The 24,459-nt window shown below is 60.1% G+C and overlaps 1 protein-coding gene across 2 annotated transcripts in view; it reads left to right on the top strand.

Moving 5' to 3' along the window:
- MAD1L1 (mitotic arrest deficient 1 like 1) overlaps nt 1-12,192 on the top strand; it is a 238,344-nt gene extending 226,152 nt beyond the window's left edge. For both annotated transcript variants that reach the window (XM_052656304.1, XM_052656297.1), the window contains exon 18: nt 11,526-12,192. In XM_052656304.1, coding sequence (XP_052512264.1) covers nt 11,526-11,684 — 159 coding nt within the window. In that variant the 3' untranslated portion in view covers nt 11,685-12,192. The remainder of the gene's footprint in view (nt 1-11,525) is intronic.
- Nucleotides 12,193-24,459: the final 12,267 nt, after the last annotated feature.

Genomic DNA, 24,459 nt, shown 5'->3' with positions numbered 1-24,459 from the left:
TGCATCATCCATCCTGGCAGCGAGGCGCCGTCCAGCCAGAGCAAAGGACGGCCCCACCCCACCTGTGCTCGGGCCAGCGGGGCGGCAGTGCCTGGACAGGGCGTGGTGCGGAGCTCGGGGGGCCCCGGGCCCTGACTTGTGCCGGGGAAGGCGGCTTACAGGGTGGGGGCTTCTCCACGGGAGATGAATCCTGACCAAACCCACGGCCTTGGAAACGAGTCTCGGCCTGGTCTCCACCCCCACCTTTGGCTTTGACTCTGTAGAAGAAAAGCCCAGTAGGAACCGTGCACTTCAACAATGAGATGTTTTAATTGCATCTTAAAATAGAATTGCAATAAAGAACCTTAAACTGTGACTAACCAATTGTATTTAAGGGAGTCCCAGCACAGTCAGAGGCGGGCAGACTAATGAAGCCGGCCCACTCCCTGGGTCCAGCTCCGTCACGCCGGGTGGGCACTCTTGGAAACAAGAGGGGAGGGCTGGACCCTGTTGGGTTGATTTATCGTCTGTCAGAGAGCCTCTGGGTTCTACCAGGAAGAGAGGAGGCCACCTCCCCGTCAGGACACGGGGAGAGGACCGGCTGTACAGGGGTGTGGGGAGCCAGCCCTGGCTGCAGTGGGTCTAGGCGGTCACTGGAGCTCCTGCGTGCTCCTGAGGAGTGAGCAGGTCCCCCTTGCAGCCACCCTGCCCCCTGGGGGTTCCAGGGGGCCCCGTTGACTCCAGAAGCCCCGAGATTGGCCAGCCGGTGACATCTTACTCCAGCCCCCCTCTGCAGCCCATCTTCCAGCCTGGGGCTCAGACACACTGGTCCCGGCCCCCCAGTCTGCTTCCATCCTGAGAGGAGGACAGCACTGGCCACTCCTCATAACCCTCACACCCCCTGCCCTGCCCTCCCGGCCCCTGACTCTGCTGCTCTGCAGGGGGACCCAGGGAGGAAGGGTCAGCTCTGCAGCTGCACGCACCAGTGCCCGGCACGTGTCCGACTGAGGACTGGCCGAGGGGCCGTGTGGCATGGGAGCCCCGAGGAGGGGGCCAGCCTGTCCTGGGGGCACCGGGCGCCCCACGGGTTTGGACCCTTGGGATCCTTGGGGAAGCATCCACTTCCGGCTCCTTTCCCACTTCAAGGACATGCGGTCTAGCTCCAGAGTGGACAGCAGGGCCAGACCCTGAGCAGGGAAGTCTGCAGCGGCACCCTGGACGGACCACCTCCGGCCTCTGGGCTGAAGCCTCGGGGCCGTGGGGCCCGCAGCCACGTGGAAGCCCAGCGCTCAGGTGGGAAGGGCGGGGGTAAAGTCTGTTGCCACTTCCTCCCTCGTTTAATTACCAGCATGTCAGTTGCAGAGTTGAAATGGAGCTTAAAAAGCCTTTGTGAGTAATTAGTGTCAAAAACACAAGATCTACAAAGCCATAAACTCACAGCTTGGTGATGTTACCAAGTACTAATTAAAAAGGAAGAGAGAAAATTCTGTCTGGAGATCAGATCCTCATCCCTGCCAGAGAAGGAAAACAAGGCCGGTGCAGCCGGTCTGGTGCGGGGTGAAGGGTGGTCGGCTCTGGCCTGCGCACATGGGCTCGGCGGGGCCTCCGGACGTCACCCGTGTACCTGTGGTTCTCCCAGCGCCGGCCGAGCAGGCTTCCTAGGCTGGTCACCTGTTCCAAACATGGAGGCCTCGTCCTGCAGTGGGCGTGCCCTCGCAGTCAGGCCCGGTCCCACCGTCCGCGTGCCCGCGTCCAGCGGTAGCGGCGGAGGAGGCAGCTCGGGTGAGAGGAGAGAGCCCTCTCCTCCCGTCCACAATGCTCTGTTGGTGGAGGGAGACTGTGGCTGCTGGGTCATCGTGTCGGATGTTTGTGCCGGACACGCTTGTACAGCCCGGCGTGAAAACAGGAGTGCATCGCACAAGTGTCAGGGTCCACGTAGGGGCGGCAAGGAGGCTCCTGGCGTGTCTGCATCAGGACTGCAGGGTGTGTATGTGTGTGTGAGAGAGAGCATGTATGTTTGTATACAAGAGATTGTATGTATAAGTATTGTGTGTGTGCAAGTGTGCGAGTGAGAGTGCGGGAGAGTGTGTGTATACAAGAGTGCAAAAGTGTGTGTGTATGTGTGTGTACGTACAAGAGAGTGAGCATCTGTGTGTGTGTGGGATGGGCAGGCGGCTGGGAGGAGTGGGGTCAGGAGAGGCCGAGGGGCCGTGGTGGTGAGCCAGCCCCTCTTTGCTCTGCCATCTTCAAGGCTCCGTCTTGGCCTCAGTTTTGTTCTTCTGCAGAGTTTGGGGGGTTCTGGTTCTCGGCATTTCCATATTCGTTTTAGACCCAGCTCGTGGACCTCTCTAGGGGAAGCCTGCTGAGGTGCAGTTAGGACCGCACTGCAGCTGGGGTCCCCGGGGGAGAACTGCCCCACAGCCATGTCGCTCACGCCTTCAGCCCGAGAGCGGCCTCTCTGCTCTGTCTTCCCGTGTCCAGGGCACAGCCTCCTGTCTTTCTGTCGGGCTTATCTCTAAGTGTTTCGTGTTCTGATGCTGTTATAAACTGGGTTTTACTTTTAATTTCGCTTTGTAGCAACCCACTCCAGTATTCTTGCCTGGAGAATCCCATGGAGGAGGAGCCTGATGGGCTACCACCCACGGGGTCGCAAAGAGTCGGACACGACTGAGCGACTTCCCTTCACTTCACTTTGTTGCTAGTATGTACAAATAGTTCGTTTTTATAAAAGGGACCTTTTATTTTGCAGCCTTGCTGAACTCACGTATGAGCTCTAGTAGCCTTTTACCCTGTTGTGTGGTATATCCTGCAGAGACGGTGGTGGGGTCTGTGAGCAGTGACGGCTGCTTCTGCCTCCAGGCTGGAGGGGCTCGTCTCTTTTTCCCGCCTTGTGTCCCTGGCCAGGCCCCCCCACAGCATCGTTGAGTAGGAGCGGGAGCGGGAGCTTTCCTGTCCCACAGTCACCCTGAAGGGACGCATTCAGCTGGAGCCACTGAGTGTAGCGTCAGCTGTGGGGCAGTTGGAGATGCCTGTTATCAGGCTGAGGACGTGCCGGCCTGGTCTCGTCCACAGAGGAATGTTTTTGAGGAACCCGTGTTGGGTGTGGTCAGATGCTTCCTCTGCATCTATTGAGATATCGTGGTTTTCTTTCTTTACTTTGTTAATACATTGAGTTGCTCTTTATAGCATTAAACCAGCCTTGCATTCCCGGCAGAGCGGTGTGGTGCGTGAACTCAGCCCTGTCCGACCCCACGGACTGCAGCCCCCAGGCTCCTCTGTCTGTGGGATTTCCTTCTCCAGGGGATCTTCGCGACCCCGGGATCGAACCCGGGTCTCCTGCATCTCCTGCTTGGGAGGTGGATTCTTCGTCGTCTGAGCCCCCTGGGAAGGCCTCCTGAGGTAGGCTCGTGCCACCCTAGTGCCTGCGTTAGCGGACGTGCATTGCTTCCTGCTTCGCTCAGGATTGCTGCGTCTGTGCTCCGGAGGGTTATCGGACTATGCTTTCTCCTTCGCGATGCCGTCATCCGACCATGGTGTTCTGGTGACAGCTGACTCAGAGGGTGAGCTGGAGAGCATTCCTCTTCCATTTCTGTAAACACCTTATGTAGAGCTGGTATAGTTTGTTCCTTAAATATTTGATAGAATTTAGCAGGAGAGCCCGGAGAAGGCAATGGCACCCCACTCTAGTCCTCTTGCCTGGAAAATCCCCTGGATGGAGGAGCCTGGTGGGCTGCAGTCCATGGGGTCGCTAGGAGTCGGACACGACTGAGCGACTTCACTTTCACCTTTCACTTTTGTGCATTGGAGAAGGAAATGGCAACCCACTCCAGTACTCTCGCCTGGAGAACCCCAGGGACGGGGGAGCCTGGTGGGCTGCCGTCTATGGGGTCGCACAGAGTCGGACACGACTGAAGCGACTTAGCAGCAGCAGCAGAGCCATCCCGCCTTGGAGACTTCTATGTGAGAAGGCTTTCACTGCGATCTCATTTCCTTGAGAAGAGGCAGGACTGCTCGGGTTATCGCCTTCCTTTGTGGTGAGCTTTGGTCGTTTGGCGTCTTTCAGAAAACTCTGTCCATCTGATGTCAGTTGTATTTATTGGCAAGAAGTTGTTCACAATGTCTTCTTTCCTTTTGAAAACCTGCAGAGTTCCCGGTGCTGTCATCTCGCCTGTCCGTGGTGCTGTTGACAGCAGTTTGTGTTTGCTTTTGTTCCTGATTCGTCTGACCAGTTTATCGATTTTATTAATGTTCTGAAAAAGTCACTTTGGATTTCGTTTTTTTCTAATGCTTTTTCTACTTCGCTGATCTCTGCTTTGATCTTTTTTCCCTTTCTTCTGCTTACTTTGTGTCGACTTTGCCCTTTTTATTTTAATTATTTTTTAAAAAAATGTTTTCTTGGCTGTGCCCCACGACTTGCAGGATCTTAGTTCCCCAACCAGGAATCAAACGCTTGCCCCCTGCAGTGGAAGTGTGGAGTCTTGTCCACTGAACTCCCTGTGAAGCTAAAGCCTCTGTTTGACTCCGTGCTCTTTTCTCCTGTAGACGCTTGGTGCTACACATCTTCCCCTAAGGCTCGCTTTACCAGCACTCTACAAATTCTGATCCCTCATTTTTAAATTTGTTTAAATCTGTGTTAGGGTCCAGAATGTTGTCTCAGTGCGTAATACTTAAGATAATTTGCATTCTGCAGGGATGCTGTAAGTATGTGAGGCGGTTTAGGCTCGCCAGAGCCTCGGAACCTGTGCTCGTTTCCTGCCTTCCTCTCCTGTCAGTGGATAGAGGTGTTAGATTTGTCTGTCCCTCCTTGCGTTTCTGGTGGCTTTTATTTCACGTGTAAATGAATCCCTTTATTGTTTTCAAATGGCCATTTTCCTCGGTAATACTCTTTGCTCTGAAATCTGCTCTGTTTGGTATTAACGCGGTCACTCCAGCTTTCAGCTTCTGCTAGGGTGGAGTATCTTTTTCCTCATTCTTCTGTGGGTTGCATCGGATGCAAATGCCTGGAGGCGGGGTCACTGGGAGCCTTTCAGAAGCCACGCTGCGCTCGTGTGGGCCTCTCCAGCGGCGCGGTCGTGTGGTGCGTCCCTCAAGGGCACCGCGGCCCGCTCACGCATGTACTTTTCTTTCCATTCTGATCGGTCTCTGTTGCTACATTTGCAGGTTCACTGGACTTTTTTCCACAACGTCCAGTCTGCCGTTAACCCCCCCGGGACAGTCGTCCCAAGCGCTGCAGATTCACCTGCAGAAGCCCAGTGCGCACCTTCTGTGTCGTCAGCTTTCTGAACACGTGGAATACGTTGCGACAGCTGCTTCTGCACCACCTGCTAACCCTAGCGTCAGTGTCGGTTCCGGATGAGTTTCCATCGACTGCTTTTCCTCTTCACTGTGAATCACATTCTTCTGGGTTTTGCACAGCTTGTCATCTTGGATGGGTGGTGAATTTCCCCCTGGTGGGGGCTGGGTGTTTTTGTCTTCCTGAAACTGCTCCCACCCAGGCTTTGCTCAGAAGCGCTGTTCAGTTCAGTTCAGTCGCTCAGTCGTGTCCGACTCTTTGCGACCCCATGAATCGCAGCACGCCAGGCCTCCCTGTCCATCACCAACTCCCAGAGTTCACTCAGACTCGCGTCCATTGAGTCAGTGAGGCCATCCAGCCATCTCATCCTCTGTCGCCCCCTTCTCCTCCTGCCCCCAATCCCTCCCAGCATCAGACTCTTTTCCAGTGAGTCAACTCTTCGCATGAGGTGGCCAAAGTACTGGAGTTTCAGCTTCAGCATCATTCCTTCCAAAGAAATCCCAGGGCTGATCTCCTTCAGAATGGACTGGTTGGATCTCCTTTCAGTCCAAGGGACTCTCAAGAGTCTTCTCCAACACCACAGTTCAAAAGCATCAATTCTTCGGTGCTCAGCCTTCTTCACAGTCCAACTCTCACATCCATACATGACCACAGGAAAAACCATAGCCTTGACTAGCCGGACCTTTGTTGGCAAAGTCAAGTCTCTGCTTTTCAATATGCTGTCTAGGTTGGTCATAAGCTTCCTTGGAAACAGTCTTTCAGGTCTTGGCCCTGGTGAACCAGTGGTTGAGGCTCTGTGCTTCCACCGCTGGGCATGCGGGTTCAGTCAGGGGAATTAAGACCCTGCATGCCAAGTGCCGCAGCAGAAAAAGCCTCTGAGCGGGACCAGAGCAGCGGGTGGTCAAGGGTGACTGCTGGCCCTGAGGGGAGCCCGCCCTGTGCCCGGTGGCACTTTCCTGGCATGGCCGGGGGGCGGGCGGGACCCGGCGGTGTGAGCTGCTGTGGTGGCGATGTCTGCTCTGAACCACTGTGGGGACTTTTCCCGCTCTCGGGCACTTTCCTGCTTGTGTGCTGATCGGCTCTCTGCGAGGTGCTCAGGGACGGTCTGCTCGGTCCTGCTTCCAGCCGTGGCTCCCGTCTCAGGCACGCTGCCCTACACCCTCTGGTCTCCCCGGCTCTCAGCTGACCCTCCGCTCAGAGTGTCCCCCTGTGCCCAGAAAGCGTCTCGGGAGGACGGGGCTGTCCCGGGCTCCCCTCCCGTCTCCTGGGGCCGCCCCCTCGCCCCCTCACCTCCCAGGACCTACAAGCGTCGTTGCTTTTCTGTGTCCCATTTTTCCGGTTGTTTCAGGCTGGCAAGCAGTCTCCCTCTTTCTCCCAGAGCTGAGTGTTTGGACAGGTGTTAGCATCTGAGCCCACCCGCAACCCTCCCCTAAAACAGGGAAGTCCAGCTCAGAGCAGTGAAGCGTGGAGCCCGCCATCACGCAGCGCCTAGCAGAGCGGCCCGCATGGACCCCAGCCCCCGCCTCTCCGTCGGGGCCGTCCCCCAAGCACCCTGCCCCTCAGACGGCCCCGCAGGCTCCTCAGCCACTCTCAGGCTGTCTGAACGGGGAGGCGAGGAGGGGCAGGCCTCCCGGATGAGGGCTGCGGGGGCAGGCGGTCCAGCCCACTTGATGGCAGAGACGGAGGGACCCAGGCTCTCCCGGAGCCTGGGGGCCGGGCCTCCAGAGTCCTCTCGCCCGTTGAGAGCAGGGGAAGGACGCGGTCAGCCCTGCGGTGCCTGCCCTACTCGCCTCTGCCCGCCTGCCCCCGTTACCCGCCTCTGCCCCCGACCACGGGCCTCTGCCGCTGGGACCAGGAGGCGGCCTGGGCGCCCGCCTGTGCCGGGCAGGGCCCCTGGATGTGACCTCCCAGGGCCTTGCCGCCCCGTGTGCACCCTCCTCCTCGTGAGGCTTCAGGAACAGCTGCGTGTGGATCTAAAACGGAGCATGGGAGAGATGGAGGGCTGTATAAATAGAATAATAATAGTAATTGTGGGTTTGAGATCGGTCTGCAACTGTTGGGGTGCCTGGCCTTGCCCCCCCAACAATCGCTCTTGGGAAAGGTCACCCCTCGCCGGGGACGCTGGCATAGTCAGCACATGCGGTATTCAGATGCTTTTCAGCACAATTAAGTGGGGATAATTGGGTGAGCTATTTTCCGCGCGCTGGACATGCTCCTCGCCAGCTTCCGTTCGTTCCCTGGAACTTGGTGCCGGGACAGTGCGCTCAGCTCCTGGCCAAGCTGTCCTGACCCACTTGCCTCCGCGGCCTCTCTGTTCATGCACAGCAGCATCTGCCTGGGCTCCCAGGGGCCTTCGGGGCCCAGACATGCGGCCAGCCCCCAGGTGCCCTGGTCCAGGCAGCCACACCCGGCAGCCTCGCGGGGTTGACAGCATTTCCTGCTGACAAGGGAGGGCGCAGGCCCTCGGAGGGCTGGGGAGTCTGTGTGGGCCTCAGGCCTTTGCTCCAAGGCAAGGGGAGAGCAGTGGGCGTGGACGGGGGTGGGGGCGCTCCACACACCCAGGTTCTTGGGGAGCCCAGGGGCTGTGTGCGCGTCTCTTCCCACGGAGCGCTCCTGGGCAGGGGTTCATCCCGGGAGGCGCCCCCCGCCACGGTGGAGGGCGGCTCAGATCTGGGGGAAGCAGCCAGGTGTCGCCAGCCTGGTCCCCACCCCCTCCCCGCCCCCCCGGTCCCCAGCTGCGCTCACAGCAGCCCCGGAGGCTGACGGTGGTCACAGGGCCCCAGGGCAGGCTGTCCGGCGAGGCCTGGCCCCGGATGCCCTGTCCCCACCGCAGGCCCTACCTGGCCCGGGCCTGGGGGCTGGTGACACAGACATCAGCACGTGTCTGCATTAGGGATGGTGTGTGTGTGTGTGTCTGTGTTTGCCTGTTCTCTGAGCTGTCGGCTCTCGTGGATATAATTTACGTATTGTTTTTTCTGATCACAAATATAATGTGTAGTCACAGTAAAAAACCTTGGAGAATGCAGGAAACCGTGGTGAACCACCTTTCACCCTGGCCCCATGAGCGGCCGGCCGGCATCCCTGCTCCGCCGCCCCTTCTAACAGCCTCTTCCTCGCTGTCGGTGGGAGTGCCGCGCGGGCGTGGAAGCGGGGGGATCCTGGGGCAGGGCCCTGGCGGTGCAGCCGCCCCAGATCAGCCTGGGAGCACGTGAAAGCACCTGGAGCGTGTGAGATCCTGGCTGGAGCCCTGGCTCTGTTCTGCAGACAGGAGCGTCTGAAAGCCTGACCCCAGCAGAGAACCGTGTCCGCGGCGGCCGTCACCTCGGAGGACGGGCGGCGGGCTGGGCCTGGGGCGGGCCACCCCCGGACCGACTGACCTGTCCCAAGGTCCCTGGGCCCCGAGGGCACATGGGAGTCCCGACATCCCCGAGCACAGAGGGCACATCGATATCGCGATGTCCCCAGGCACAGAGGGAGCGCCTGGTGGCTGGGCGAGCAGCCCCACATGGCCCCACTGTGGACGCCGCGAGACACGTCTGCACGTGAAGGGCAGTCAGGAGCCCACAGCCCACCGGGGCCTGGGGAGGCACCTGGAGGAGCCCCAGTTCAGTCAGAGCGCAAGGGCTGCCCCGGGGGCGGGGAGACGGGGGGGGCCAGGCTGGGAGGAGGGACGGCGGGGTCTGCCCCTGCCCCTGGCCAGGCAGACGCAGCTGCCCTTCCGCCCTCCACCCACCCCCAGCCTGCGCTGGGCCCCCAGCCACAGGAGAACCACCCTCCGACATTTAGGGGAGACTCGGAGTCGAGAGCAGAAGGCAGAAATGAAAGGATTTTCTCGGTAAAGGTCAGAGTGGTTTCCCGTATTTTTGTGTAAAAACAGTCTGTGTGAGCTCTGACAGGGCTAAGTGACCAGCAGAACAGGGCCGGCCGCCCGGCGGGGCCGCGTGGCGGGAGGAGGTGCCCGCGGCCGAGTCGGCACTCAGGGGACTGGGGGGGGCGTCCACGGGCAGCGAGGGCAGGGGGCACGGCCTCTGCGGGGGACGAGAGCTAGTTTTGGGGGCCCCTGCCCTGTGGCGCCCAGTGTTTAGAGGGAAGCCTGTCCGCGTCGGCGACGGACGCTCCGAGAGGACCTGAGCTGCACGGGCAACCAGGCGCTCGAGGGGGCGCGGGCGGGGCCTGCACAGCGGAGGCCAAGGCGGCGCAGGCCCACGTGGGCCGTCGGGGACCCTGGGGCCCCAGGGAGGGGGGCGCGTCTCGGGAGGAGCTGGCGCTGCCCAGGCCATTCTCCTGCTCCGCACGCCTCGCCGTGGCGGCTCCCGCGGAGCGCTCCCCGCGAGCCGCCCGTGTCGCTGTGCACAGAGCGCCTCTCGCTCCTCCCGCGTCTGGATCGGGTCCGTCCGTGGCCGCAGCGTGGGCCTGTTCGCTTGTCGGTGGCCGTCCGTGTCTTGCTGTCGTGCTGAACGCTGCTGCCGTGGACCCTTCCAAGCCCGCTCCCATGTGGACGTGCTCTCACTTCTCTCGGGCACGTGCCCAGGAGTGGCGTCGTGGGTCGCAGGGTTCTCTCCTGAGGAACCGCTGGGCGGTCAGCACAGCGTCCGGTGAGGAGGGGGTGGCCGAGGGGCCGCGGAGCAGGGCCTCCCTCACCCACCGCCCTCGGGCCGGCCGCACCGAGGCCGCCCTCTTTGCGGCCTGGGTTAGACGGTCCTCGCAGGCCTGGGGCAGGTCTCACAAGGGCTTCACTTGCATTTCCCTGAAGACAGACGGCGCTGTGGCCGTTGGTCTGTGTTCTGAGGGAGCGTCGGTTCAGACCGTTCCGCTACTTTCCGCTGCTTTCCCGTTGGGTCACTTGTCTTTTTCTCGTTGGTTGGAAGAGTCGCAGGTGTGTGCTGCACGTGGTCCTGTAACAGACGCCTGGCCTGGGCAGGGGCGTGTTGCAGGGTCTCCGCGGCTAGGAGGAGTGCACGTGGGCCCCAGGCAGCTTCCTAGTGGCCGTCACAGGACTGGTGGGGTGGGCGCCCACAGACCGAGGCAGAGCTGGGGTTCGGCTGGCAGGCGGGTTTGGGGTCAGAAGGAGCTGCCTTGGAAGGAGGGGTCTCTAGAGGGGTACATGTCACCAGGGTATCCCAGCCCAGGATTCTCCAGATGGAGTGGCGTCCGGCAGCCTCTGGGCAGGGGTGGAGCTGACTGGGTCAGGTGGGCTGGCTGGGCAGGTGGCCGCTCCGCTGGCGGGAGGAACAGGGCTTCAGGCCACAGGATCCTGTCTGATCCTTGATGGCTTCTGCCCAGGCCTGCGCTCCCAGCTCTCCCAGTCTCCAGCAGGCAGCCTCCGCCTGCCCCTGGGTGCTGCCCACAGGAAGGCGTGGTCACATGAGCCCTGCCCGAGTGTTCAGGCACCTTTGGGCCTCCATCCACCCCCAGTAGCCGAGCACCCGGGCTTGGCTCTGCTCAGACCTGCCTGGTGACCCCAGCTAGCCCCGAGACGTCTCCGAGCTCACATGTGAGGGGCTGACCGGCTAGTCTGGGGGGCCCTGCCCTGTGGCACCCAGTGTTTAGAGGGGGCCCGTCTTCCTTCCTGGCACTTCCGGAACTTCAGCTGACGTTAATATAAAGAAGCGTGGAAGGAATCAACCTTGGGTTCTCCAGGACGCCTGGCCCCCACCTGCCGCCTGCAGGAAGCCCTCCAGGAGGGGGTGGCCCCCAGCATACCCTCAGCTGGGGGCCCCTCTACTCCTGCCTGAAGCCTCACAGCCAGAAAGGACAGGATCTGAGCCTGGACGGTTGGGCGGGTGGGCACCAGAGGCGGCCCTGCAGAGACCCCGCCCTTGCTGTGCGGCCGGCCCGAGGGCGGTGGGTGAGGGAGGCCCTTGCTCCAAGGCCCCTCGGCTGCCCCCTCCTCACCGGGCACAGCCCGTGAGTGAGACCTGCCTCAGACTGTGTGTGGCCAGCACGGAGCCCTCACGCCCGGCTCCGAGTGTTCTCACGAGGGCGGGGGCTGAGAGTGGGGGTGCCAGGTGGGCTGATCTCGGGGAGCTGGCAAGCTGGAATCCACACGCCCGTCTGCTTCTGGACGCTAGAGAAGGGGTGAGACCCTGCCTGTGAGGCCTGAGGCTCAGCCTCGCCGGTGGGGACGCGCCTGGACGTGGGCAATGGCCAGGCTGCCTGTCCGCGTCTGGGCCTGGGGCCTTGCCGGGGCGGGGGGGTGGGGGGGGATCTGCCCGGGCCCGCACCTCCTGACGCGTCTCCGTGCCCCCCGCAGGCCACGGGCCCCTCCGGCACCAGGATGCAGCTGCTGGAGACGGCGTTCTCGCGGACGGTGCCAGGGCTCATCGAGCTGCATCTGCTACAGCAGGACAGCATCCCTGCCTTCCTCAGTGCCCTGACCCTCGACCTCTTCAGCCGCCAGACGCTGGCCTAGCCCCCGGCGCCCCCGCCTCGGAGTGGGGAGTGGGCAGCCGGCAGGAGCCCCGCTGTCTGTTCCTTGGGGTCCCAGGCCCCGCCGGCCGGCAGGCCCCACCCACCGCTGCCCGGCCCCCCAGGCCTAGCCCAGCCTCTGCCCCGATGGGGCCTCGAGCCTCCCGGCCTGGTGGGGACTCCTGAGCATCACCCTGCACCCCGCCGGGCGCCCCGCCCGAGCTCAGGGCCCAGGGGCGCACCTCTGGCCGGGTTAGGGGTGGTTAAGCCGCTCGGGGTGGCCCCCTCCCCGAGCCCTGAGCCCACGCCCGCTCTGCAGGCCAGGCCTACCTCCTCGCCCACCTCCTCGCCCCCTGTCCTGCAGTGCAGATGGCGGGGGGGGCCGTTCCGTGGCCAGCTCCCCACCCCTCCCCACGGTGCCCTCTCACCGCAGCCTGCTCCAGCCCGGCCTGGCTGGTGAGCCTGGGTGCCTGCGAAGTCCCAGCTCTCTTGAAATAAAGGTTCCCTCAGCACCCCAGCTGTGTGTGCATCTGAACCCCAGGGCTGGGGCCCTCTGCCCTATGGGCCAGCCCGTGACCACAGACTCACCTCGGGCACAGCCCACGGCGGGTTCCCAGGTTACCTCTGGGGAGGCGGGCGGGGCCGCCCCCGACCCTGCTCTGCGCTCCAGCCCATCACTGTCAGCTCTGGAGCTCAGACCTTGACTGTGTGCCTCGGACAGCCCTGCCCAGGGTCACCGTGAGGTCGGCCCAGGCCCTCCTGCTGGAATCCGGAGCCCCCAGCTGGTCCAGCCACACTGCAGCCTGGGGGTTGCCATTCCCTCTTCTCAGATGAGAAGGCCGAGGCCTGGCATGTGGACTGGCTTCCCAGGGCCCCCGGCTGCTCTGAACTGGACTCTCGTCCAGCTGGGGCGTGCCGCTCCCCTCCCGTCAGACGCTCTGGGTGCCTCACACACAGCCGGGCGCCCCAGCGCCAGCTCTGGGGGGTGGGGAGCACGGCTTTGTGCCTGACTGTGGTCACAGCGCTGGGACGGAAGAAGCACTGCTGAACTGTCGGGGGGCGGGGCCCCTTCGTAGTAAGGCTGGCAGACATCCAAGGGGTTCCGCTCCCCACACCCCCGGCTCCCTGGGGCCTCGGACGCATCAGCACAGCACCCGGTGCCCCCTTGGCTCTGCAGCCCTCCTCAGGCAGCTGGGCTGGGGTTCCAAGGCCTGTGGGCCCCCTCCTGTGTCCCCTCAAGAGCCCCAAACCCTCAATGCTGACTTCCTGCCACTTCACGGGGGCAAGGTCCCACGGGGGGCTCTGGGGACCAGGCTCTGACTGTCCCGTCCCTCGCCCCCTCGCCCCATGGAGAGCTCCCTGGAGAGCTGGGCTGAGCCCAGGCGTGGGAGAGGCTGAGGCCTGGGCCTGACCTCCCTCCCGGGTGAAATTGCTGAGGCCACATGCTGCCAAAAGTAATAAAATGCTCAAGTCGGAACCTGACACACAATCGTCAGCCCCTAAAATGCCCCGCGAGGCCCCCGTGTGCACCAGCACGTCCCTGCCTGCGGAGGGCGCTCACTGGGGCTAGCTCCCCCGCGGGGAGGGGCAGGAAGAGGGTCATGCTGGCCAGACGGTCCCGAAACACGGGCCAGGGCTGAGGCGCTTGGCCTGTGCCCGGGGGTCACCACGGGCCAACACGGGGTGTGCAAGCCAGGTGGGCGCCCCCTCTCCAGGGTGGTCGTCTCCATCACACGGCCAGAGCTAAGCTCCCGCAGTCTCGGCAGAAAAGGCGCTGGAGGGCTGGGGGCCTGTGAGTCAGGCTGGGAGGCTGGGGCCACGTTCGTGCTGGGCCCCCAGGCCAGGGGCCCGCTCAGCCCCAGCCTGTGCCTCGTGCCCTGGGTCGCCCGGCACCACTCGTCCCCGCCTGCTGTCACCTCCCAAGAGCCGGCCCTGGGGAGAGTGTCTCCCGGTGAAGCCAGGAATGGCCACGTCTCCACAGGACAGGGCATACCCAGCAGCTAAGCCTCCCCCGAGTCCAGCCTCCTGTGAGCACCGGGCCCTGGGCTCCCCACTGCCCCAGGCTCCCCGCCTTTGTCCACAGTGAGGAGGTCCCCGAGACCACTTCCAGGTGAGAAACCCACTCCGGGCCTGGGCCACCCACCCAACGCCAGCTCGGAGCCAGCCCCAGGTTGACAGTGATTGTGCTCAGTTACGAGACTTGTGTCCCTGAAGAGAGGCAGGAGCTGACCCACCCCCAGGGATGTGTCTGAGCCGGACGGGGCACAGAGGCCTCTGGTATCCTCCTGGTCGACTGGGTCACCAGCCACCAAGCTTGCCCGCTCCCTGCCCCACCGCTGGCCAGGGGCTCCGAGCGCACTCGCGTGGGGAGCCGGACTCCAGACGGGTCTGGTTCTGGCAGACCCCCTCTGCCACCAGCTCATTAGTGGGCACCTATGCCAAGGGGTTGTTAAGCCGCTAATGACTAATTCTAAGGGATTAGTGCGGCAATAAGCCGTACGTGCCAGGACAGAATGGGGTTTGGTGTGCCCCAGGCTCCTTCCAGCGTCCCCTGTGCTCCCAGGAGGAGGGCGCCACCTGCCTGGCCCCTGGGGACCCCCAGGACCCCGCCTCCCCGTGCACCGGGCATCAGGGCTGCCAGCTCAGCTCACCAGGATGCAGCATGGTCCCTGCCCCTCCGTGTGCGCCTGGTTCAAGCTCTGGAGATGAGCACGACCCCAGTGTGGACCACAACCAGCACATCACCCGGGAGGCGGTTGGAAACACCGGGGCCCGCTGGGTCAGAATCAGCGTGTGATGTGACCCCACTGGAGTCTGGTAGGCTCTCCGCTCCCCGCCCCGATGGGAACATCCCAGTGTGCAACGCTCTGTCCAGCCTGTGAGCTGACTCCCATCCCACAATGATCCTGCAGGCTGGACCTCATCAAAGGAGGAGGCGGAGGTTTGGAAAGGGCCTGAACCCGCCACAGGCTACATGCACGTCCTTCAGGCCTGGCGCTCCCGGCAGGGTCAGCTGCCCTCGCGACCCCTGCTTCTGGGTCAAACGTGGCCTGCTTCCCTCGTCCCTCAGGACGCCAGGGCCAGAGGAAGGGCCGGCGTCTGTCCCCAGGCAGCCTCAGAGGGGCGACTCAGAGGTCCAGAGCAGGACAGGCAGCGGTGTGTGCACGGGCCCACGTGCAGGACTGCATGAGTGGGCATGTGTGCGTGTGACCGTCACGTGTGCCCTGTGCGTGGAGGGCTGGGTAACGTGTGTGCACCTGCATGTGCGTGCACGGTGAGGACCGGTGGCTTTACCAAGCTGCTTAAATTCCCACTTCGGGCCCAGAGAGGGGCAGGGCCTCACCCAAGGTCACACAGCTCGGGGGGCCAGTGCCCTGTGGCCTGTCTGCTGTGGTTCCCGTTTTCTCCTCGTTCTCTGTGTCTTCAGTTGCATGACGCTGACGGACTCACAGTGCATAAAGAAACACCCTCGGCAGCAGAAAGGTCAAGTGTAAGAGCCCCCGGCCCCACCTAGCTCATCCGCCTGCGGCAGCTGCACCTCACACAGTGCGGCGTCCGTCTCGCCGGGCTTCTCTGGGCTTTTAGAGTAACTGGGTTCTGCAGCTTGGGCTTTTTTTTCTCACTTAACAATTGTCTTGGAAATTCTCCATAAAAGCATCGACTGATGTATTTCACTGGATTTTTTTTGTTGTTATTTCCAAAACACTTAAGGAGTTTTATTGAAAGCAATAAACTGCAGAAACACCAGATTCTCATTTTAAAGTGAAATCGACAGCGTCTCTCAGAACTTCCATACTTCTGAGCCATGTTGGTCATTTAAAAACAAGCAAATGCCAAAACAAACAAAAACGAATTTCCAGGTTCAAATTAGCAACCCTTGCCTGTAGTCCTTTTTCTTGTGGTTCCAGTCCCCACCGTGTTCATGGCCCCAGATTTTCCAGAGTGAGCAGAAGGTTTGGGGTTTTTCCCAACTGGTTAATATTTCTGAGAACTGGACCCCATGGCAAGTCTCGGACACGCCAGCCCTGGTCTTCCCCTCCCCAGCATCCGCCCAGTGGGGCTTTCTTCCCGGAATCTCGCCACCTGGTCCTCCCTTGTGGACGGAGCTGTCCCCAGACTCATCTGCTGAGTTCCTACCTCTGTGCCTCACAGTGTGGCTGCTTGGGGACTCAGCCTTTCCAGAGGCGGCCGGGTTAAGCCAGGGTTTAGGCTGGGCCCTAACCCCGTAGGGCTGGTGTCCTTGCAAGAGGAGAGGAGGGGACACAGAGCCACCGGGGACGACCACGTGAGGGGCGAGGAGAAGTTGGCCGTTGGCACGCCGAGGACAGAGGCTTCCGGAGGAGCCAGCCCTGCCCCAGACCTGGATCTCAGGCGCCCAGCCTCCGGGACTACGAGGAAACCGCCTGATGCCGAAGCCACCCAGGCTGTGGTTCGTTGTTATGGGGGCCGGCGGGGGGCCCTGAGCCGATTCGGGCCGAGCCTCTGTACCCTTCCTGTGGCGCTTGATACCGCCGCATGACACTTCCTTCTGCGTGTCTCGCGTACAGTGTATGCGTGTTACGTGTATACACCTCCATCCGTGTCGGTGCCTCCTCAAGAACTTGTAGAGCCGCCCTGATGACAGGAGTAACACGCAGGCCACATGTGCATGTAATCTGAAATTCTTAGTAACCACATTTAAAAAGCAGGTGAGATTTTGATGAATGCATTTAACCTAATATATCCAAAGTTTTATTTCAACGTGGAGTCAGTGTGAAAGTTACTTTTGCCGTGTATACAAACATTGAATCATCCTGTCGTTGAAACCAATATGTCAGTTATATCTTAACTTTAAAATACGAGTTCTCTCTCTATATGCATATAAATTAGAGAGAGTCACTTGACCGTCTCTTGGCACCCGAGTCTGGAAACCCAGCTCGTGCTTTACCCTTGCAGCCCACCTGGGTTCCAGCCAGCCGTGGTCTCGGCAGCGCATGCGCGAAGGCCACCAGTCTGGCCCCCCGCCCCGCCCCGCCGCGGCTCTCCAGCACCGCGGACAGGGCCCGGGTGGGGAGGGTCCCGGGCCCCTGGCGGTCCTGCCAAGGAGCCATGGTGTCCGACGGATGAGAAAAGTGGCTGTCCCAGCAGGTCACCGGGAGCTCCTGGAGACGTCGCCAGAGCCGTGAGGCTCGGCCGCCCCACGATCGCAGTGCACACCTGGGTCCAGGCTCCCTCAGGGTTCCCCACCGGGGCGCCTCCGCTTCCCCATGAGCCAGGCCCAGGCAGCGCACACTCCCTGGCCTGGACTGCAGGCTCCGCCCCTACCTGAGCCTCAGTCTCCACGTGGGGAAAATGGCCCGACAGCACAACCGTGGGGAAAATGGCCCGACAGCACAACCGGCTGTGGGTCCCTGAGAGCTGCCCCCAGCACCCCTCCCCCCGCGGGCTCCATGTGTGGCCTGTAGTGTGACACTCAAATTAGCTCAATTACCAGCAGCCTTCGTGGCTTTTTTCTTTGTTTCAAACCTAAAATGGAAATTTACTTTTGCACCAGGTTTACAGGCTGTTAACGGAATTCACTTAATCAAAGCTCAACACCAAGTCCTTGAAAATGAGAATTAAAAAAGGTCTTCATTTGCATATTCATGTTTTTAATAGGGTTCAGAAGGTATATTTGCAACTGATGAAAAGGATTAATTAAACCTAATTTGCATTGGTGGAGCATCTTAACCCCTTCCACGCTGGCCCGAGGCTGGGAGGGCCCAGAGGGACCCAACCTGGCGGGGCAGGTGGCCCAAGACCCGCCGCTGAGCCACTTCCTGGCGCCACGTGTCCCGAGGCCAGAGGTCCGCGCGTGGGTCCGGCCCACGGCCTTCACAGCAGCCACCCCGAAGACGTAGCTGGTAGGTTTTACTTAAAAACACACACATCTGAGTGTTTTCTTTTTCTCGTAACATTCACAGCCAGTCATTGTCAAATATTTGGAGAATGTGGGAAAGTCTGGGAAGAAAGTGAAAGTCACTACCCATCACCCAGAGGCAGTCCCTGTACAAGGCTGACAGCTGTCTTCTGGCCCGCCCCCGCGGGCGTGCGTGTGCGTGGTGTGCGTGTGCGTGCCTGGAGTGCGTGTGCGCGGTGTGCGTGTGCGCGCTTGGAGTGCATGTGCGTGTGCGTGCGCGTTGTGCGCGCTTGGAGTGCGTGTGCGTGTGCGCGGTGTGCGTGTGCGCGGTTGGAGTCCGTGTGCGTGCGTGTGCGCGGTGTGCGTGTGCATATGCAGTGTGCGTGTGCATATGCAGTGTGCGTGGCGTGTGCCTGCATGGTGTACATGTCTGCGCGCACGGTGTGCGTGCCTGGCGCACGTGTGCGTGCGCGGTGTGCGTGGCGTGCTGCGGGGGTCGTCAGTGCGCGCGCCCCTCGGCCTCCTCGCCCGCCGGGCGGCACCTCCTCGCGCTTCCGCCGCGGCCGCGTGCCCGCGTGTCCCTCAGGACGGATGGCGCCGGACAGGAGCCGGAGCCCAGCCCGCAAACGACGACGTGCGGAGAGGCAGCAGGTAGTCCCGGGTGACGGGGGCCCAGTCGTGCCCGCGTCCCGCTTCGGGGGGTGGTGGACACGCGGCAGCAGCGGCCTGCGAGAGCCCCGACTGCCGCGAGGCCGCGCGGGCGCGCGGAGGGCTCGGACGGGCGCGAGTGACCGCAGGCAGGGCCGCGGGCAGCCGGGAGCCGCGTGGGCGCACCGCGGGCTCCCTCCTTCCTGCCCGGGCGTGTTTGCCCGCCGGGCTCTCGGCTTGCGGCGCGGGCCGTGCGCCCACCGCCCCCCAGGCCCCCCGCTCTGAAGCCCTTGCGCCCTAACAACACCCCCGCAGACGGCGCGGCTCAAGCAGACGCCGGTTTCCCCCAGAGCTGGTGCCGCCGGGGCTGGTTGAGGCTGCCCGGCCCCTGTGTCCCCCAGCTTCTCGGAAGGCCAGGCCTCCCACCCACGGGAGCTGCTTCACCTCAGCCACCCCCCGAAGGCCTGTGTGGGTGAGGATGTCCGCTTTTGGGGTCGTTCAGCCCACCGCGGTAGGGCATACCTAGTTAGGAAGGCGCACGAAGCAGTCCAAGCAGATCTGTGTATTTAGCGTCTGGTTTTCATTAAACATTTAGACACGTTTGATTAAAGTTTATAATCAATACCTAAATATCTGGCAAGCTTTCTTGGTTAATTTTTTAATGGGGATTCATTAATTGCACGAGTGTTTAAATATTTAGGGAAAGATGCTTAATAGACTGCTAAGATTAGCGAGTTGGTCCCTGGCCACCCACGAAGGGCGGAGCCGGGACAGGACAGGCTCCTCCGTGGGCGGCGCTGGAGCTCGGCCCCCCCAAGGGCTCCCAGGAGCGCTCTTCTAGCTTCAGGACCCCAGTCGCAGGCAGCCTGCTGCTCAAGGGGGACAGGAGGGGCTGTAGAAGGGCTGGGAGAGGTCGGGCTTCCAGACGTCGAAAGGCAGGAACAGGTCAGGGACGCTGCTGGAGGCGGGAGGGGAGGCCCGGAACAGGCAGCGAGGCCCTGAGGGGGGCGGGTGAGGGCCCCCTGGGGGAGACCCTGGGGGTGAGGGGACGTCCTGGCCGTCATGGGGACACGGCCGGCTCCCAGGCGGAACCCACACCCACAGTTTCCTGGAGCACCTAGGCCAGAAGGTGGGCCCCAAGGGGGGAAACCCGATGCCAGGAGGCAGCAGACCAAACCCAGGGCTGGAGAGGAGGACGGTTCTGAGCTGGGAGTTCGAGTTCATGGAGTGGGGTTTTGTACCGTAAAGCAAAGCAAACACCCCCAGGTTGCTGGTGCTCAGAAAGCCCGCCCACCTTAGAGTCCTCCCCGGAGGCCTGGCAAACTGGACTCCACAGGGAACGGCAGCAGTAAGCACTCAGGTGGGCTTAAGTGGAGCCACGTGTTTCTGTAAGTCTGTGTATTACGCTCAGTCCAGTCGCTCAGCCACGTCCAACTCTTTGTGACCCCGTGGACCTCGGCCACCAGGCTTCCCCGTCCATCGCCAGCTCCCGGAGCTTGCTCAGACTCCTGTCCATCGAGTGGGTGATGCCACCCAACCATCTCGTCCTCTGTCGCCCCTTCTCCTCCCGCCTTCAGTCTTACAGTGAACGAACATTAACCGTTCCTCTTGAAAGTGAACGCACGAGGCGCGCGGTATTCGCGATGCTTGGGTGTGTGCAAGGTTCCACTTGTGTGTGTCATTAATTTGGCCATGCAGTAGGTGAGACAGGCCAGGAAATAGGCTGTGGGGGCGTGCGCCTCGGGGACCCCGGCCCCCATGCGCACGGTGCTGCTGGGCAGCGCCCCAGCCCCCTGCCTCGCGCCCTGGGTTTGGAGCGCATCCGTCGGCTAGCTCTGTCCACCGCTCACGTCACGCTGCACGGCTCACGTCACGCTGCACGGCTCACGTCACGCTGCACGGCTCACGTCACGCTGCACGACGTGTGGTTTGGTGTTGCTTGCTTTCATGCCTACTGGTGATCGACGCAGCTTTCCCCACTGGACACAGTGTTTTTAAGGTTCGTCTGCGTTGTCTGTAAAATTCCATTGCATAAATACACCCCGAAAATGTACTTTTCCATTCACCCGTCAAACGGACGTTTGGACCGTTTCCAGTGTTTTGCTTCTAAAAGCAACGTGCTGTGAACAAGCCGGCTCGTCTCCTTGGGCTCAGAAGCAAACATTTCTTGAGAATTTAACGAGAAGCGGAGCTGCGGGGTCATGGCGTCTGCAAACGCTCAGTTTACAAGATGAAGCCTAATTATTTTCCAAGGAGCCTGCAGCCATTTGCATTCCACCAGCAAGACAACCGCATCCCCAGCGGTGGTCCCACGGGTGTGGCAGCTCGGGGGTCTTCACGCGCGTTTCCTCCAGCTGGCCAGGGAGTGGGCATCCTTGCCGGTGCCTGTCGCTGAGAAGCTGGCTTCCGTCCCTCCTGTTTTTCTGTGGCTCTTTCCCTTACCAGTTTTTATGCCCTGATGCTACCCCTTTGCTGGTGTGTGCCCGGCAGCACCCCTCCCACTCCGCGGCTGGCTTTCATCGTCTCTGGTCCTGATGAGCAGGGCCCGCGTGTCAGCGCAGCTGCGTTTATGACACGCCCGGCGTGTCTGTGTCTTGCTTCCGCAGGCTTCCCGCCTAGGTGAGGTCGTGAAGGTAATCCCCCACTTTGTCTTCCACAGCTGAGTTTTATTTATGGCTTGAGACAGAAATCCAATTTCATTTTTTCCACATGAATAACTAATTGTCCTGGTAGCATCTGTTAAATGGTCTCCTCTCGTGCAGGGTCTTCCCCCCGCCTCCGCTGTCATAAACCAGGTCCCATGAACCAGTGGGCCTGCCCCTGGGCTTCGCCTCTTCTCCTGGCTCACAAAGTCTATCTCAGGATTAATGCCAAAGTGTCTTAATTACTGAACTCCTCACACAGCAAGGTCAGGGGATGGAAGGGGCCATAAGGGGCCTTCTGTGTTCTTGTAGTAAGCATTTGGTTTCTTAAAAGAGAATATTTCTTTTTGCTGCGTGTATGTTTTTTCTTACACACTGAATAAACTTGTGCGTGTGTTCATTACCTACTGTACATAATCACACAGATTCACACGTTACATAACACGGGGTTGTACACGGACATCCGCAGTTACAGAGCCTTTCTTCAGGAATAGAAAGTTCCAGTCTCTCCCCCTTTCCCTGGGAGATTTTGTCATGGACATTTTTAATGAAGCGTAACAAATACGAACAACGATGCGCAAATGGGTTCTCAGTAAATTCACTGAATTCTCCGGGTTTCCAGCCCCCACACAAACGCCGCCAGGACATCAGAAACCATCACAGGCCTGCTCCCAGTCGTGGCCCCCCACCGCCCGAAGTGACCTCCCGCACCTGCCGCCGGCTTGCCTGCTCCTGAGCTTGAGCGGCGTTCCTCGGCGTCTGGCTTCTGCCCAGTCTTGTGTTTAACACGCCCGACTAGGTTGCTACCAGGGCTTCCTTTTCCCAGCTTCTTACGGAGAAGCGTTTCGCGGAGATGAAAGGGTTGCACGGCAAGCGCTAGACTCACGGCCCCGATTCTGCCATTGACGTTTTCGGGGTTTGGTCTGTGACATCTGCACGCATCCACCGTTCCAGCCGTCCGTCCCTCTTGATGCGCCTGAGAGTAAAGCACAGACGTCAGCACCCTTCTCGCCGGATAGTTCAGCGTCTGTGAGGTTAACCAGGTTCCCTCCATGCCTGCAGTGTCTTTTCTCCAAAGTCAGATTCGCCCCTGAAACGTCACCCTTCAGTGATGACTGTGTACACGTGTGAAGCCCCAGAGCACACAGAGTCGGCGTGGTTCCAGAACATCCCTGCTTCCCCTTCTCGGCCAGCCTCCTCCTCGTTCCCCAGAGGCAGAAGCTCCCTGGTTTGGCCACTTTATTGGGACGTAACTGACACCTACAGGTCCTGGGCACCCGGACTCGGCCTTAGTCCAGCTCCCGGGCCCCGGGTGTCCGGCCTCTTTGCCCCTTTCATCCTGACGAGCGCTGTCTGACTGCGGCCTTGTTAAGGGTTCTGGAGGGTTCTATCCCCCACACCCGGCAAGAAGCAGAAGGGGGTCTTAGCTGACATTCACTGCGAGGAGCTGGAGGGGCTCCCACAGTGTGGGGACCCGGGACGGGGACCCTGGGGTCTCCACCCCGTGGACGGGTCAGCTGCAGCCCGGGCTCCCTGCCCAGCCCAGCGGCCAGGGAAGGGTTAGGCTTTCTCCGTGCTGAGTTGTGACGCTCTGCGCTGGGCTGGCGTCTTTCCAGCAGCCTCCGCTCTGGGAGGTGCTGGTGTCCGCTCGTCACGGGACAGTGGCGACTCTAGGACGAACTCGAGAGTTGTCTTTCTGCCCATTTTCAAATCCGGTGGTTTTCCTTTTTCTTACTGGTTTGTGGGACATTCTGAGTGTGAATTCCTTGTCAGGCATGTGTCACAAATAATGTCTCCCAGACTGTGGGCTTGCCTATTTATTTTCTTAATAATGTCTCCTGATGCACAAAAGTTTGCAGTTTTAATTATCTCGTTTATCATTTTTTAATGTTAGTGCTTTCTGCATCTTTTTCAGCCAGCTTTGTCTAGCCCAAGGGAATGGGACGTTCTTCTCTATGTTCTAGAGACCTTGTAATTTAGCTTTTATGCTCGTACATACGGCCTGCCTCAGTTCAGTTTTATGTATGGTGTGGGGTCGGGATTCATGTCTTTGGTTGAAGGCCCGTTGCTTTGGAACCCCTGCCTGGAAAGTACGTCCCCCGCCTCTGCCTGTGCCGTCGGCCAGGGGCTCTGCCTGCTCTACTGATCCCCGGTTCCAACGCTCTGAATCACTGCACATCTCTGTAAAGCCTTGAGATGAGGTGTCTAGTAAATTTCGCTAAATTCATTATCGATTCTAATAATTCGTGGATTGTTTTGGATTTGCTATTCTCACAGCTGTGTCCTCAAATAAAGACAGTTCCCTCCCTCGTATCTGATTTTCATCCCTTTCGCTCTGGCTTGCCTCATTGCATTAGCCAGGACCTACTGCGCGGCATTCAGTAGAAACGGTGGCTGTGGGTGACCTTGCTTTGTCTATAAGGCGGGCAGCAGTTCACCGTTGATATGATGTTACCTGTAAGTTACTTTGATACCCTTGTTTGACTTAAGAAACTATTGTGCTATCCGTGATTTTCGGAGCTTTTTATCATGAAAAGTTGCTCTTTTTTCATTTCTGTTCAGGTAACCGTATGGCATTCCTCTTCTGCTCTGTTGAGATGGTAAATACGTTTTTTTTTAAGTGTTGGAGCAACCTTTGATTCCTGGGGTCAGCCCACTTGGTCATGATACACTAGACATTTTGAGACATCCCTGCGTTCAGCTTGCTGCACTTTTTTAAAGAGGATTTTTGACTCTACCTTAATGAGGCATATTCTGAAATTTTCGTGGGTGTCTGATTTTGTTATCAGAGTAGCAGCGACTTCATAATACAAGTGTGAAGTGATTCCTGCTCTTCCTGCTTCTGAAAGTGTGTGGGAAGAAAAGCCTCTTAAGCTCAGTCGCGTCCGGCTCTTTGTGACCCCGTGGACGGTGGCCCGCCAGGCTCCTCTGTCCGTGGGATTCTCCAGGCGAGAATGCTGGCGTGGGCTGCCATTTGCTCCTGTGGAGGCTCTTCCCCACCCAGGGATCGAGCCGGCGTCGCCTGCATTGCAGGTGGATTCGTTACCTCTGAGCCGGTAGACGGGGGTTACTGCCCCCTTGAATGTTTGGTGGAATTCACCAGGGAAGCCGTCGAGGCCTGGGTCTCGCCTCTGCCGTGTCATTTAGGGTGAGTCGCGTTTCTTTACCAGACACAGGACTGTCCGGTTTATGTTCCCTGGAATGAGCTTTGGTGGTTTGTGTCTCTCAGGAAGTGTGGTAGTCTCGGTTACAGTTTATGAGGGTAAAGCAGTGTGTAATGTCCCCTTAGAAGTCTGCAGGGCTGTGACGATGGCCCTCCCCTCCTGTATGATGTTGGAAGCTTACTGTTTCTCCTGCTCCTCCTCCTCCTCAGGCTAAAGATTTGTTAATTTTATTGACCTTTTTCAAAGAACCAGGTTTTCATTCCATTGACTTTTCTCTGTTGTTTTTCTCTGTTCACGTGCTGTTCACGTGCTGTTCACCTTCGCTCATTTCGGCTCTTTAAAAAAAATTTTTGCTTCTTGCCGCTTGCTTTGGGGTTAATTTGCTTTCATTTTTCAAGTCTGATGTGGATCCAACCAGACAGAAACCACACCGTGGTCTGAGCAGGG

The sequence above is a fragment of the Budorcas taxicolor genome, chromosome 2 (genome assembly GCF_023091745.1).
Source record: "Budorcas taxicolor isolate Tak-1 chromosome 2, Takin1.1, whole genome shotgun sequence".
In the NCBI taxonomy this organism is placed as follows: domain Eukaryota; kingdom Metazoa; phylum Chordata; class Mammalia; order Artiodactyla; family Bovidae; genus Budorcas; species Budorcas taxicolor.
This window is presented reverse-complemented; position numbering and strand designations above follow the sequence as displayed.